This window comes from Myotis myotis, unplaced genomic scaffold (assembly GCF_014108235.1).
Source record: "Myotis myotis isolate mMyoMyo1 unplaced genomic scaffold, mMyoMyo1.p scaffold_m19_p_10, whole genome shotgun sequence".
In the NCBI taxonomy this organism is placed as follows: domain Eukaryota; kingdom Metazoa; phylum Chordata; class Mammalia; order Chiroptera; family Vespertilionidae; genus Myotis; species Myotis myotis.
Genome location: NW_023416314.1, coordinates 73629476 through 73642039, shown reverse-complemented (window position 1 = coordinate 73642039; position 12564 = coordinate 73629476). Strand labels below are relative to the sequence as shown.

The window sequence follows — 12564 nt, the reverse complement described above, 5'->3', positions numbered from 1 at the left end:
CGTCCTTGCTGGTCAAATAAAAATAGTCCTTTGTCCACTCCCGTCTAGTTAAACCTTTTAATTTTTATTTTACTGATCTGTGAAATTCAGAACTGTAACAGCCAGGCTCTAAGGAGGGGAGGACTCCGATCAGGAATGAACCAACCCCAGGATAACCCTGTCCCCTGTCTGGCTGGTGAAAGCTGCCGCCTTGAGAAGTTCATTGAGCAACTCCTTGCAAAGTGATGGATTTAAATACGTACTCAGTGGAATGGAGTCACCCCTTCTGCCTCTGTCAGTGTGATTTTAGACACAGAGTCCTTCTTCCACCTTCTGCCAGGGCTGCTGAGGTCTGTGCTGAAATCTCCCCTTCGTGGAAGTGGGGGACAGACTTGGTCCAGGACCCCCTGGGCCCCACAGCGGGTCATGCAGGCAGGGAGCAGCCGACAGCTGCTGTCAGCGACGGGCTTCCCTCTGCGCCTCTGCCAGGCACTCGGCTGGCCGCCCGTGATCTGCCACGGAGGTCGCCTTAGCAGGCGTCTGATGGCGCAGATGTAAATCATAACGGGACAGGCTCCCTCCGACAGAGACAGCATCTGAACATCCCCACCAAGGCAGGAAGTCTCGTGACTAATTCCCGAAGACGGTGCAGGGTCAGGGCCAAAGAGCTGGTTAATTGAATGGTAGCTAATTCATTTATAATTACTCATATTCTCACTCTCTTTTCTCTCTTTATCTTATAGAGTCTAGCTAGCCCTTTGGAGCTGGGCTGGGCCTTAAGAAATCTGTAAGGAAGCTGATGGGGCAAGAGCAGGGTTTGAGCTTTGACTCTGTTTATTAGCAGGTTCAAGCCACTTCACTTCTGGACCTCAGTTTTCTTATCTGTAAAATGGGCATTGTGAGGAGTCAAAGTCTGTAAAATATGGAACGCAATGCTCAGCCCGTACTGAGCATTCTGTAAATGCTGACTATCATCACTCAAACCCATTCTCTCCTTTAACAGGTTCATTTGTTTGTTCAGCAAGTATTTATTAGACATCCAAATGCAGGCACTGTACAGTGCAGCTCCTTCAAAAGTAGCGAATGCAAGTATTCCAGTGAGTGTATGCTCATAGCCAAACAGCCCAACACAAAATCCGTGACATTTTGCTATGAAGAAAGGAAAGCAGAATAAGGGCTAGAGTGACTGTGGGTGGAAGGTGGGGTTTCTCCTGTAGACAGTACAGTGGTTAAAGAGACCTAAATAAACAGAGGAGTGAGCCATGACAACTCCTGGGAGAAAGCCATTCCAGGCAGAGGGAACAGCAGGTGCAAAGGTCCTGAGGTAGAACTATGCCTCATGGGCTCAAGAGGGAAACCAGGAGACCTTCCTCCTTCCCTCCCTTCCATATCTGTCATCTATCTATCTATCTATCTATCTATCAATAGATCTATCATCTATCCATCTGCCTATCATCTATCTATCTATCTATCTATCTATCTATCTATCTATCTATCTATCTTTCTATCATCTATGTATCCAAACCTTGAGTTCATTCTGATGCCTTCAAATCCAGTCCAAAGCCTCAGGGCTCATTTCGGCCTTCCCACGCCTCATCTGTAACATCTCGCTCTGATAGTAGAAAAACCTTGCTCTTGCTGTATTAGTTCCACCTGGTACGCACAAAAGCTCCTTTCAGAATTGCTCACCCATACCCTGTGACAAGCAGATAGAACCGGAATACCCTATTTGTGTGCAATTCTTTTTCTCTTTAGCCTTAGCGTCCTGTCAGAATAATGATTCCATAGCTACTTAGGCTAGTTCTTTTCTTCCTCACCCCTTTCAGTGTGGTGTTGTTATTCACCTGTAATATAGTTGAGTATGTGTTGCTGTTTATATTGCACAGGCACACACACACACACACACACACACACACTCATGGTTGATTTTAATTGTTTACTTTTGGGGTATGTGAGATACTATCTTGGTTCTGAGAGTCGGAGTTGTACAGATAGACTCAGAGGAATGTGCATCCCTCTTGTCCCTGCAGCTCGTTCCATCCCCATCTCCCATCCTTCCTACCCACCTCTGTAGGTAACCAGTGTTTTTAGTTTCTGGTTTATCCTTCCTGTGTTTCTTTCTCACAGATGAAGCAGTACATGTATATTTTCTTATATCCCCCTCTTGCTATGTGGAGGGTGAAAGTACTGTAGGTGTTCTTTCACACGTTGTTTTCGCACTTACTAATATCTCCAGGCGATCACTTCACGTCAGTTCATAGAGAGTTTTTGTAAAGAGCTTTATTAACTGTGGTAATCAGAAAAAAAGACTTATCCAGCAGCCCAGATGTCAATTTTAGAATTCAGTAAGCCTAGTGACGATGATGTTGATTGGTGATAAATAGCATAAGCATTATCATTAGTTGAGCATCTACTGTGTGCCATGCTCTGTGCTAAGCATTTTACATACATTACTAGAGGCCCGGTGCACGAAATTTGTGCAGGAGCAGGGTACAGGGGTGTTCCTCAGCCTGGCCTGCACCCTCTCCAATCCAGGACCCCTCAGGAGATGTCCGACCGCTAGTTTAGGTCTGATCCCACAGAGATCGGGTCTAAACCAGCAGTTGGACATCCCTCTCACAATCTGGGACTGCTGGCTTCTAACCACTCGCCTGCCTGCCTGATCGCTCCTAACTGCTCTCCTCTGCCAGCCTTATTGCCCCTAACTGCTTTCTCCTGCCAGCCTGATGGCCCCTAACTGCTTCTGCCTCGGCCCCCGCCACTGTGGCTTTGTCCAGAGGATGTCCGGAAGACGTCCGGTCTAATTAGCATATTACCCTTTTATTAGTATAGATCTCATTGACTCCTTCCTAGAGCTCTGTAGGTAGGTGTTAGCTGCAATTTATTGAGGAAAGGGAGGCTCGGTGATATTTAGAAACGTGCCCCAGGCCATTAAAAGTGGACCCACAATTTGAACTCTGCCCCCAGTTTGTGCTTTGTGAAGGGCACACCAGCACTGACAGCAGTTCCAGGGTACCACGGAGCCATGTCCCAGGCCTGCAAACCCTTTTGATTGTGGATCAGCTGCTGCTCACGGTGGCACGCAGCCGATGGCAGGAACATGAACGCAATTTATTGCCTGTTTGTGCCAAAGAAACGGCCCTTCCTTTTTGAGGATCGTGACTCCTGCCTCTAAGACAGGCGACGAGAGGGATGCTCGCTGGGATCAGCTACCTGGGATGCAGTAATAGATCCCATCTCACACCTCGTCAATCGCCGGGCCAAGCAGCCAGCGCCATTAACAGGAAAGCACATTACACCACAGGGCCGTGCGTTTAGCGGGACACTCAGTCAAGCCCAAGCCACAGCAGCTTCTCTGAAAACTGTTTGTGCGGCAGAAGTGGAAGAAGAATTTCTTTAAGCAGGAGTCTGGCTTCTGTTTCGACAAGTGATAGCCTCTGGCAGGGGGGCAACACGACGGAGCTGGCTGGGAGCGTGGCTTCCAAGTCTGAGTGCCCGGCCCTCATGCCAGGGCCAGGGTTTCTAGTTGTGTGACCTTGGGCAAGTCACGTCACCTCTCAGAGCACACCTGGGATGTGGATGAGAACCAGACCCATCTTTGTCCTGGGTCCCCGAGACTGCCCCGCGGTTCAGCGATGTGCTGGGTGGAGTCATAGAACTCAGCCTATCATTTGTTACAGCACAGGAGAGCGGTGAATGGAGTGAGGGCCAGAGGAAGCCAAGTTCAAACTTCCGGGCTTCCTCTCCCAGGGGCATCACGCAGGATGCAGTAACCCCCCAGTGACAAGTCGTGACAATGCGTGTAACATTTTCTATTGGGGAAGCTTGTTAGAGACTCGGTGCCCAGGGTTTTTACTGGGAGCTGGTCACACAGACACCCTCTCCCAAACTCTCAGAATAAAAGCAGGTGTTCGCATACATTGCGCTGTTTGCATATCTGGGCGCAGCGAGCCACTGTTATGAGAATGGAGAGAACCCTGCCAAAAGCCAGGTTCCCAGATGCCAGCCAACCAAGGGCCACGCTTGCCAGCCAGCCTTTTTGAGGATAGCAGCCTCGGGCCTGTTGAGTGAACCCCTTCCTTGCACTGCCCCATCGGTGGCTGCTGGGTGGATTAAAAGAGATGATCCCCGTGGAGCGCTGGCCGCTCCGTCTAGTGTCAGAAGCGCTCAGTGACTGTAGGGAATTACTGCGACAGCCAGGCGATGAGTCTGGAATGGCTCATTAGCACCTTGAAAACACGCTCCATCCATCATCCATCTACTCACCCGTCGCTTCCTGGGCGGCACATGTTGAGTGAGCCCCGCTGCTGCAGGTGCTGTCGGCTCCCTGGGACTTGGGGAGCAGCGGGAGCAGCCGCTCCCTTCCCAGAGGGTGATGCCCGTGGGCTTCCAATCGGGCGGGTGTCAGGGGTGGGTGGTGGTGGTAAGTACCTTCTGGAGGCTTCCAGGTAAATGCACAGGGTCAGCGGGGTGGGTGTGTCGTGTCGGAAAGCGTAACCTCCTGACGTCTTGCTGTTTGTCCTGTGTCCTCCTGCAGCCAAGGTCAAGTCGAAATGCGGCCCGACCTTCTTCCCCTGTGCCAGCGGCATCCACTGCATCATCGGCCGCTTCCGGTGTAACGGGTTCGAGGACTGTCCCGACGGCAGCGACGAAGAGAACTGCAGTAAGTGGTCCCCTGTTCACTCCAGCCGCCCCCCGCCTACGTGCTGGCCATTCTCAGCGCTGGCTTCCTCCGCCACAGGCTCCGGCGTTCTCTGCTGAGCCCCAGACTCCGTTCTTTACCGCTTCCGGCTTGTGTCGGTGCTCAGCTGCCATTCATCAGGGCTCTCCTGAGTGCACGGGGCCTTGGTGTACTTTGTTTTCAGTGCTGACAATAGCGGTGCAAATGCAGGTGTGTGATCCCTGTGATCAGGTCAGGCATCTGAGGTGCAGAGAGGGAAACGAGCCCATCCAGGGTCACGCAGCGCACAGGTGGCTGAGCCAGTTCCAGGCTCATTCAGACTCTCCTCTGAGTGACTCTCCCGCTCGACACCCCAGGTCTGTGCGCTTGCGTTCCTTCTTACTTTGAATTCTTTTCAAAAAAAGATGTTTCTAGCCTGGCCGGCGTGACTCCGTGGTTGAGCATTGACCTAGGAACCAGGAAGTCACGGTTGGTTTCCCAGCCAAGGGCACATGCTGGGGTTGCAGGCTTGATCCCCAGTGTGGGGCATGCAGGAGGCAGCCGATCAATGATTCTCTGTCATCATTGATGTTTCTATCTCTCTCCCTCTCCCTTCCTCTCTGAAATCAATAAAAAAATATTTTTTAAAAAAGAAAGATGTTTCTATATTAATTATACACATACTAGAAAGATATGTTTTGAAAAACATTCAAACAGTATAGAAAGCTAGAGGGGTTTTTTTTGTGACCACCCTGATTCCTTTTACCTGCTGTATACTATTCCTCAGTATGGACACAGACACCCCCCCACCCTTTGTTCTCTCTACCCCAGCTTGCCTCTAAGCGCTCTCTGTGTTGAGCGTCATACTCCTCCTCGGCCTGGATACATGCATCCCCTTCCTTGCAGCATCTCTGTGTCCAGAACCACTTCACACACAGCGGCCTCAGTGACCCTCAAGCGTGCCTTCCCCGCCCCGTACTGTCCCATCTCTCCCAGCCGGTTGCTTTGTGCCTGCTGCTGGCCATGCGGGTGGCTGCTTGCTGTTTCTTCTTCGCTTTCCCCTCAGGTGTTAGACTACTGGAGCCCTGGTCGCTGTATCTGCTCTGGACAAATTTACCCATTTATTTTCTGTGTCTGCATATTTTAGTAACATTTTTTCTTCTGACTATTAATAAAAGAATTTACAAAATATAGGAAAGTATAAAGAGGGAAACGACACTGCCCAGAATGAAGCACTATTAATATTTGGGCTATTTCATGCCGGCCCTTTCTCTCCCCCGCCCCCTCCATCTCGCTCTGTCCTCTCTCTTGTATGTTTAATTGAGATGTCCTCTTTCCTGTGACCATTTTCTCCTGTTATCAATTTTTTCAAAATGTAAGTTTCAGCGACTTCCATGACTGGATAAATTGATTTTCCCTCATCCCATCGGTTCTATTTTAAGTCCCTGAAGAGGAGGTGGCTGTCTCCTGTGTTATTTATGTCTTTCCAGGGAGCTGTCATGGCTCCACCCTCACAGCAGGGACAGAGGGAGCTCATAACTCTCTCCTGTGCCTTCTCCTCTTGCCTTATTTCACCTTCTGGGTCTCAGATGGCAGAAATACAGCCCAGCCACTCGATTACTGAATGGTTAGTGCAGTGGCCGAAACCCACCTTCCCACTGACAGGGTGTGGCTGGCTGAGCAGGTGAGGTTGAGCTGGCGTGTCTGGCCTGGTCTGTGTTTTCCCTAATTAGGCAGGAGGTGGGCAAGCTCCATGACCTCTTTGCACAGGGATTTCCTTGTCTCCAGAAGCAGTGCTGAGAGCCTGCTCCTGGGGCTGTTGTGAGAATTAGATGAGATAATATCTGAAAAGTGCTTAGTGCAGTGGCTGGCACATGGTAATCGCTTATAAAAACATAGAGTGAGCCCAACTGGTGTTGCTCAGTGGTTGAGCATCAACCCATGAATCAGGAGGTCAGGGCTCAATTCCCAGTCAGGGCGCATGCCCGGGTTGCGGGCTCAATCTCCAGCAGGGGGTGTGCAAGAGGCAGGTGATCAATGATTCTCATCATTGATGATTCTCTCTCGTCATCTCCCTTCCTTTTTGAAATCAATAAAAATATATTTTAAAAAACAGAAACAAAACCCCCCCCAAAAATGTATAATGACTTAAAACTATGAGAGATTAAGGGGAAGACCATAATTACTAGGATTTCATCTTTGGCTTCGGATGTCCAAGGACATTCTTTTTTTTTTTAACACTGTAAACATTTTTATATTTAGAATTAGCCAGCTGGACTCAGTTTAGATCATGCCGGTTTTGTTGACAGCATGCACCACATCCTAGTGGGGAGCCGGTGGAACATATGCCTCTTCTCGCCATCAGGCCTGGTCAGGGTGCTGACCTTGGCCACCTCAGTGTCATAGAGCTTCCTCACAGCCTGTTGGATCTGGTGCTCGTTGGCCTTGACATCCACAGGGAACTCAAGTGTATGATTGTCTTCTCTCTTCTCCATGGTGGACGCGGTGGTCAGGGGGAAGTTGACGATGGCACAGTGGGCAGGCTTGTTGCTCCTGGGGTGTTCTTCTGAGGATATTTGAATGCATTGTCTTGGGCCCTCAGAAGCTGGGTGACAGGCGAATCTTGTTGGTTCTTTTGTGGCTGTGGACGCCTTTCGGCACTGCTTTCGTTGTCTTCCAAGCCTTTGCTTCGGCTTTGGGAGGGCAGGGGCTTCCTCCTTCAATTTCAGCTCCATCTTCATGGAAAAGACATGCTTCCGTTATCGTTCATTTCGTGTGTCTGAGCTCGATCTCTGCCTCCTGCTATGGGGATCTTATAATCTCAGGGGGAGAATTCTAGATGTTATATCTACAGCAGGTGTCCTCAAACTATGGCCCGCGGGCCACATGCAAATACAAATATTATATTTGTTCCCGTTTTGTTTTTTTACTTCAAAATAAGATATGTGCAGTGTGCATAGGAATTTGTTCATAGTTTTTTTTTAAACTATAGTCCGGCCCTCCAACGGTCTGAGGGACAGTGAACTGGCCCCCTGTTTAAAAAGTTTGAGGACCCCTGCTCTACAGGGTGTCCCAAAAAATGTATACACACCTTAACAGCCGAGAGCTCAATTTTGAAAATGAAATGTATTTTAATAAACACTACCTTTATAATTCTTCAAAGTGTGTGTATACATTTGGGCAGACACCCTATATATTCATAGGTCTATAATAGAGAGTTATCCAACGGCAATTAAAAGCAAGTGGGACACATTATAGAAGGTACATTCTAAATGACTGCCATGTTACATACTCCCTGCCGTGGTTAAAGACTCCGTGTGATTTAAATATGTGGATATTGGTCTTTAATTATTGAAGTGAGTCAATTATATCCATTCCAAATTAAGCCAGCATTTTCCTTTGACTTATCTACCATCTAAAAATACGGATTCTAACTCACTCTTTTGAAAACTGGTAAATAAAAGGAAAGAATTAAGCACTTACCCTCCCTTTCCCATATGATTTGCACTTCTGAGTAATTAAATACCTGACTTGGAAAGTTTTCTTTTAATTGAAGAATAACAACTAAAATAGAAGAATGAGTGAATGAGGGTCTCTCAATTTTGTAACCGCTAATTAAGAATGGGGTCACCAGTGGCCACGAAACCTTGAGGTGAAAAATTGATGCAGGGCTTTACAATCGATGGACGAGGCTGGAAACGACTGAAACCCGCAGACAATCTCCCCACAGATGGCGAATCAATATGGTACCACTTCCGGTGGAGTGGAGAACCCATCACTTTATAGATCCACCTGCCAGCGATTTTCAACCTTCTTCATCTCACGGCACACACAAGCTAATTACTAAAATTCTGCAGCACTCCCAAAACTAGATTATATCTTTTGCCAATCTGACCAAAAAAAAAAAAAAAAAAAGGTATAATTTCGAGTCATTCACACCGGATGGCTATAGTTGTGTTGGCTGTTGTCAGTTTTTTATTTGACAGTCTAAGGGGAAAAAGTCTGTGCCCTTGACCGACTGTCAGGGATTGCATGTTTTAAAAATTCTTGCGGCACACCGGTTGAAAATGGCTGCTTTATGTTATAGTTGTCTTTAGTGCATCTACATTAAAAACTCTCAAAGACAGGGTTTTGATGTTTGCTTTGAACGTTCAAATACATTTTAAAGTGCTCCAGAGGCAAAAAAAAAACAACAACAGTCAGGGCAAGAATAGTTACCAAGATAGTTACTATTTTGGTTGCTGTCCCTTCATTCCTGATTGTTGCAAGTCTCCTGCTGGTATCATTTCCTTTCTGTCCGGAGAACTTCCCGCAGCAATTCTTTTAAAGCAGGGCTGCTGGCACCCGGTTCTCTTCATTTCCCTTCATCCGAGAATGTCTTTATTTCGCCGTCATTCCTCGAGGATATTTTTACTGCATATAGAATTCTGGGTTGACAGTTCGTTTCTTTTCTTTAAGCATTTTAAAAATGTGGTGCCACTTCCTCTGGCGTCTACGGTTTCCAGTGAGAAGTTTGCCGTCATTCCGATAGTTTCTCCCTAGAGAAACTATCATTTTTTCTCCGGCTGCTTTGAAGATATTTTTTCTTTAGTTCCAGCAGTTAGATTATAGCGTGTCTGGGTATGTGGATTTCTTTCGAGTTCATCTGGTGAGGGTTCTATTTGAATTGGAAGATTTTTGTCTTTTTCCATACTTAGTACATTTTTAGCTATTATTTCTTCAAATATTTTTTTTTAAGTACTGCACTCTTTCTCTTTTTCTTGTGGGGTTCTGGCAACACAACTTTAGTCCTTTTGTTAATGTCCCACAGGCCCCTGAGGCTCTGCTTATTTTTTAAATCAGTGCTTTTGTCTTTTTATTGTTTGGATTGGATAATTCCTATCTTTTGTCAAGTTTACTTTTTGCTTTCAAGCCCATATAGTGTGGTTCTTTATTATTTTGGTTACTACATTTTGTTCTAAAATCTCCTCTTGGTTCTTCTTTCTAGCTTCTGCTTTTTGCCAAGACTTGCTGTGGTCCATTTGTTTCAAGAGTGTTTGTGATTGCTTGTTTGAGTATTTGTAAAATAGCTGCTTTAAAGTCTTCATTGCATAATTTCAACATCTGTCTTATCTTGGTGTTGATGTCTGTTGAATACCTTTTGCTTGTGAATGGGGCGGCTCCATTTCCCCCAGTTGCTGGTTTCCAGGGAGATGGCGCTGGGAGGACAACAGCCCCCTGAGGCTGGGATGCAGGTAGAGGAAGTGAGGGGTAACCACTGTGGGATGGGGAGCAGATGGGAAGCGTGGGGCCTGATGACAAGAACTCTCTCGTTGATGAATGTTGTCAAGAAGCCTTTGAGGTGGAAGAGGGACCAACTTCACAGACTTTAAGTGGATTAAGGGCGACATTCCCTGGGTCCTACTGGAGCCAGATTGCTTCATTTCCTGCCCTGAAGCTGGCCAATTGGTTTTGGGCGATGACAATGGGCCCTTGGCCCTTCAGATGTGGTTGAATTAAATGCCACCAATCCAATTAACCTTGGAGCCAACCATAACTAGGCCCGCCCGCCCCCTGCGGGAGGCAAGTTCTCTCTGCAGAGCTCATGGGCCAGGAAGCCATCCCCAGTCCCTGCGTTTGTTGTGGTCATAACAGAGGAGCTTGTAAGTCCACAGTTGAGTTTTTGAAATTGATTCTGCAGACAGTTTTCCTCATCCCTGTTGAAATAAATACTGTAAAACACATTGTTCCTCTCCCTAGTGAGCTGAGAAAAACGATACATTTTTCAGTGGCGGGTACACTTCAGCGAGGACAAAGAAAACTCAGATTACAGAAGCTGCGAAGACATAACATCCTCAAGTTCAAAGCGCTTCCTGGCCAGTTTGTGAGCAGCCCGTTGAGCCGTTACTATTTCAGGTTCCAAGGGACCACAGGGCCCTCTGGCCTTGACGCCTGCCCGCCCTGAGCCTGGATCCTGCAGCGTTGGCCACTGCAGTCCCACGCATGCACGGGGCCCTGAAACTGGGCGAAGTCTGGTCAATAGCTGAGGCCCAGGAAGGAGTGTTGTGGAACTTGCGCCATCTCGGGGCGTCGGGGAGATAGGCCGCCCCGGTCAGTGAGTCTGCCCAGTAACTGACCATGTATGCCTGGAGGACCAGTGCTGACAGGGATTTATTTCTCTGAGATGTGTTGCATCCGTGTTTAGCTGGTGAAAGTGTGGGGCTGTTTTTAGGGGCGTCCGTTTTTAGACTAGACTGTAATCCAGGGTTGCCTTTGGCTCCTTTTAGAACGTTCTGGTCTCGTCAAAACTATCTTAGGCTGCTCTGTTTGTGGCATGCTTAAGGTGGTTTTGTTTGTTTTTTATATTTTTTCTAGTTTCCCTTCTAATTTGCTGTGTCCCAGGGAACCTGAACACAAACCTCATTTGAATTCACATACAGAGAATCAGCAGACCCTGAAGGAGGGGAGGCCCCAGGGCCCTTCCCCGGAGCTCCCAGGGGGGCATGGACCATGTGTGTTCCGATGGTTCCGAGGCCCTTTTCCGGGCCTTCTAAGGGTTGGGGGAGCGTTCCCCCAGCACCCTCGCCTGTTTCTCTGCCTGCATCGGGTTCGGTGTTTTATGAGGAGCCCTTGGCAAGGAGGAGTCCAGGTTTGGTGGTTTACAAGCGCGTAAACTGGGCAACTTGGCAACTCCTGAGCAACCGGGCACCTCAGTGTGAAAGATACCAAAAGCAGGTGTTTGCGAGCCCAAGAGAATCGTGTCGGGGGGGAAAAGGGAAGAAAAAAAGAAAGGGAGTGATCACCAAAACATGTCTGCCAGACTAGACTCATAAAACTTCTCAGTGAAGACTTTCAAATGTAGTGAAAAGGAAAAGGAAAATTAAGTGGATTTCTGGGTTCCCAGTACCCTGCTTTAATAATGATATGACCTCTAGTTGCTATTCTATTATCGTAACTATATTAACTATAGTTAATAACACTATATCGTATTATTCATATGACATTACATTATGATAACATTACAGCTATATTAACTATAGTTCATCATACTGGATTGTATATTTGAAAGTTGCCAGGAGTATGTAGATTTTAAAAGGCCTCATCACAAAAAACAAACAAAACAAAAAAAAACTTGTAACATTGACACAAAAATTTAATTATGGATGGTGATAGATGTCAATTAGACTTATTGAGGTGATCTGTTTGCAGTATATACAAATATCAAATCATTCTGTTGTACACCTGAAACTAATATAATGTTCTTTGTCAATTATATCTCAATTAAAAAATCATATTACCACATTGCTTTTTTTGCCTTAGAGTTTAGAATAATAAGATGTTATCCAGTATCATTACAAGCCTGCGGTATTTCCCTCTCAGATCCTACCCTTCTCTCGTGGGGCACCCACTGGCCTGAATTTAGCCTTGTTTCTTCCAGTGCAGGTTTTTATTCTTTCAGTACATATTTTTGTATCCATTGATCGTAAGTAGCATTCTTCACGCATAAGTAGGATGGGTCACTTCCCGCAGGTGGTACAACATTGTACATATTCATCCATAACTTGCTTTTCTTCCTCACTATTACATTTATGAAATTCATACTTCTTGTCTCTGATTCATTCATTTTTCACTAGTGTTGCGCAGGGGTTAGCAAACAATGGCCCCTGGACCAAATTTGGCCTACTGCCTGTTTTTGTAAATAAAGTTTTATTGGAGCCCAGCCATGCTCTTTGTTCACAAATCTTCTGTAGCTGCCTTGCACAGTGGGAAAGTTGAGTAGTTAAGACAAAAGACCAAAGGGTTAGCGAAGTCTAAAATATTTGCTATCTGGCCCTTTACAGAAAAAGTGAGCCCAGCCCTGCCAGTAGAATTCTGATGTAGCAATATCGCACATTGTAGCTATTCTTCTATGGGTGCCATTTGTGCCATTTTTAATTTTTTTAATA

The 12564-nt window shown here is 46.8% G+C and overlaps 1 protein-coding gene across 5 annotated transcripts in view; it reads left to right on the top strand.

The window, feature by feature from the left end:
* LDLRAD3 (low density lipoprotein receptor class A domain containing 3) overlaps window positions 1-12564 on the top strand; it is a 213547-nt gene that overhangs the window by 98649 nt on the left and 102334 nt on the right. For all 5 annotated transcript variants that reach the window (XM_036326173.1, XM_036326171.1, XM_036326172.1 and 2 more), the window contains exon 3: window positions 4517-4642. In XM_036326173.1, the coding sequence (XP_036182066.1) occupies window positions 4517-4642 (126 nt within the window). The remainder of the gene's footprint in view (window positions 1-4516; window positions 4643-12564) is intronic.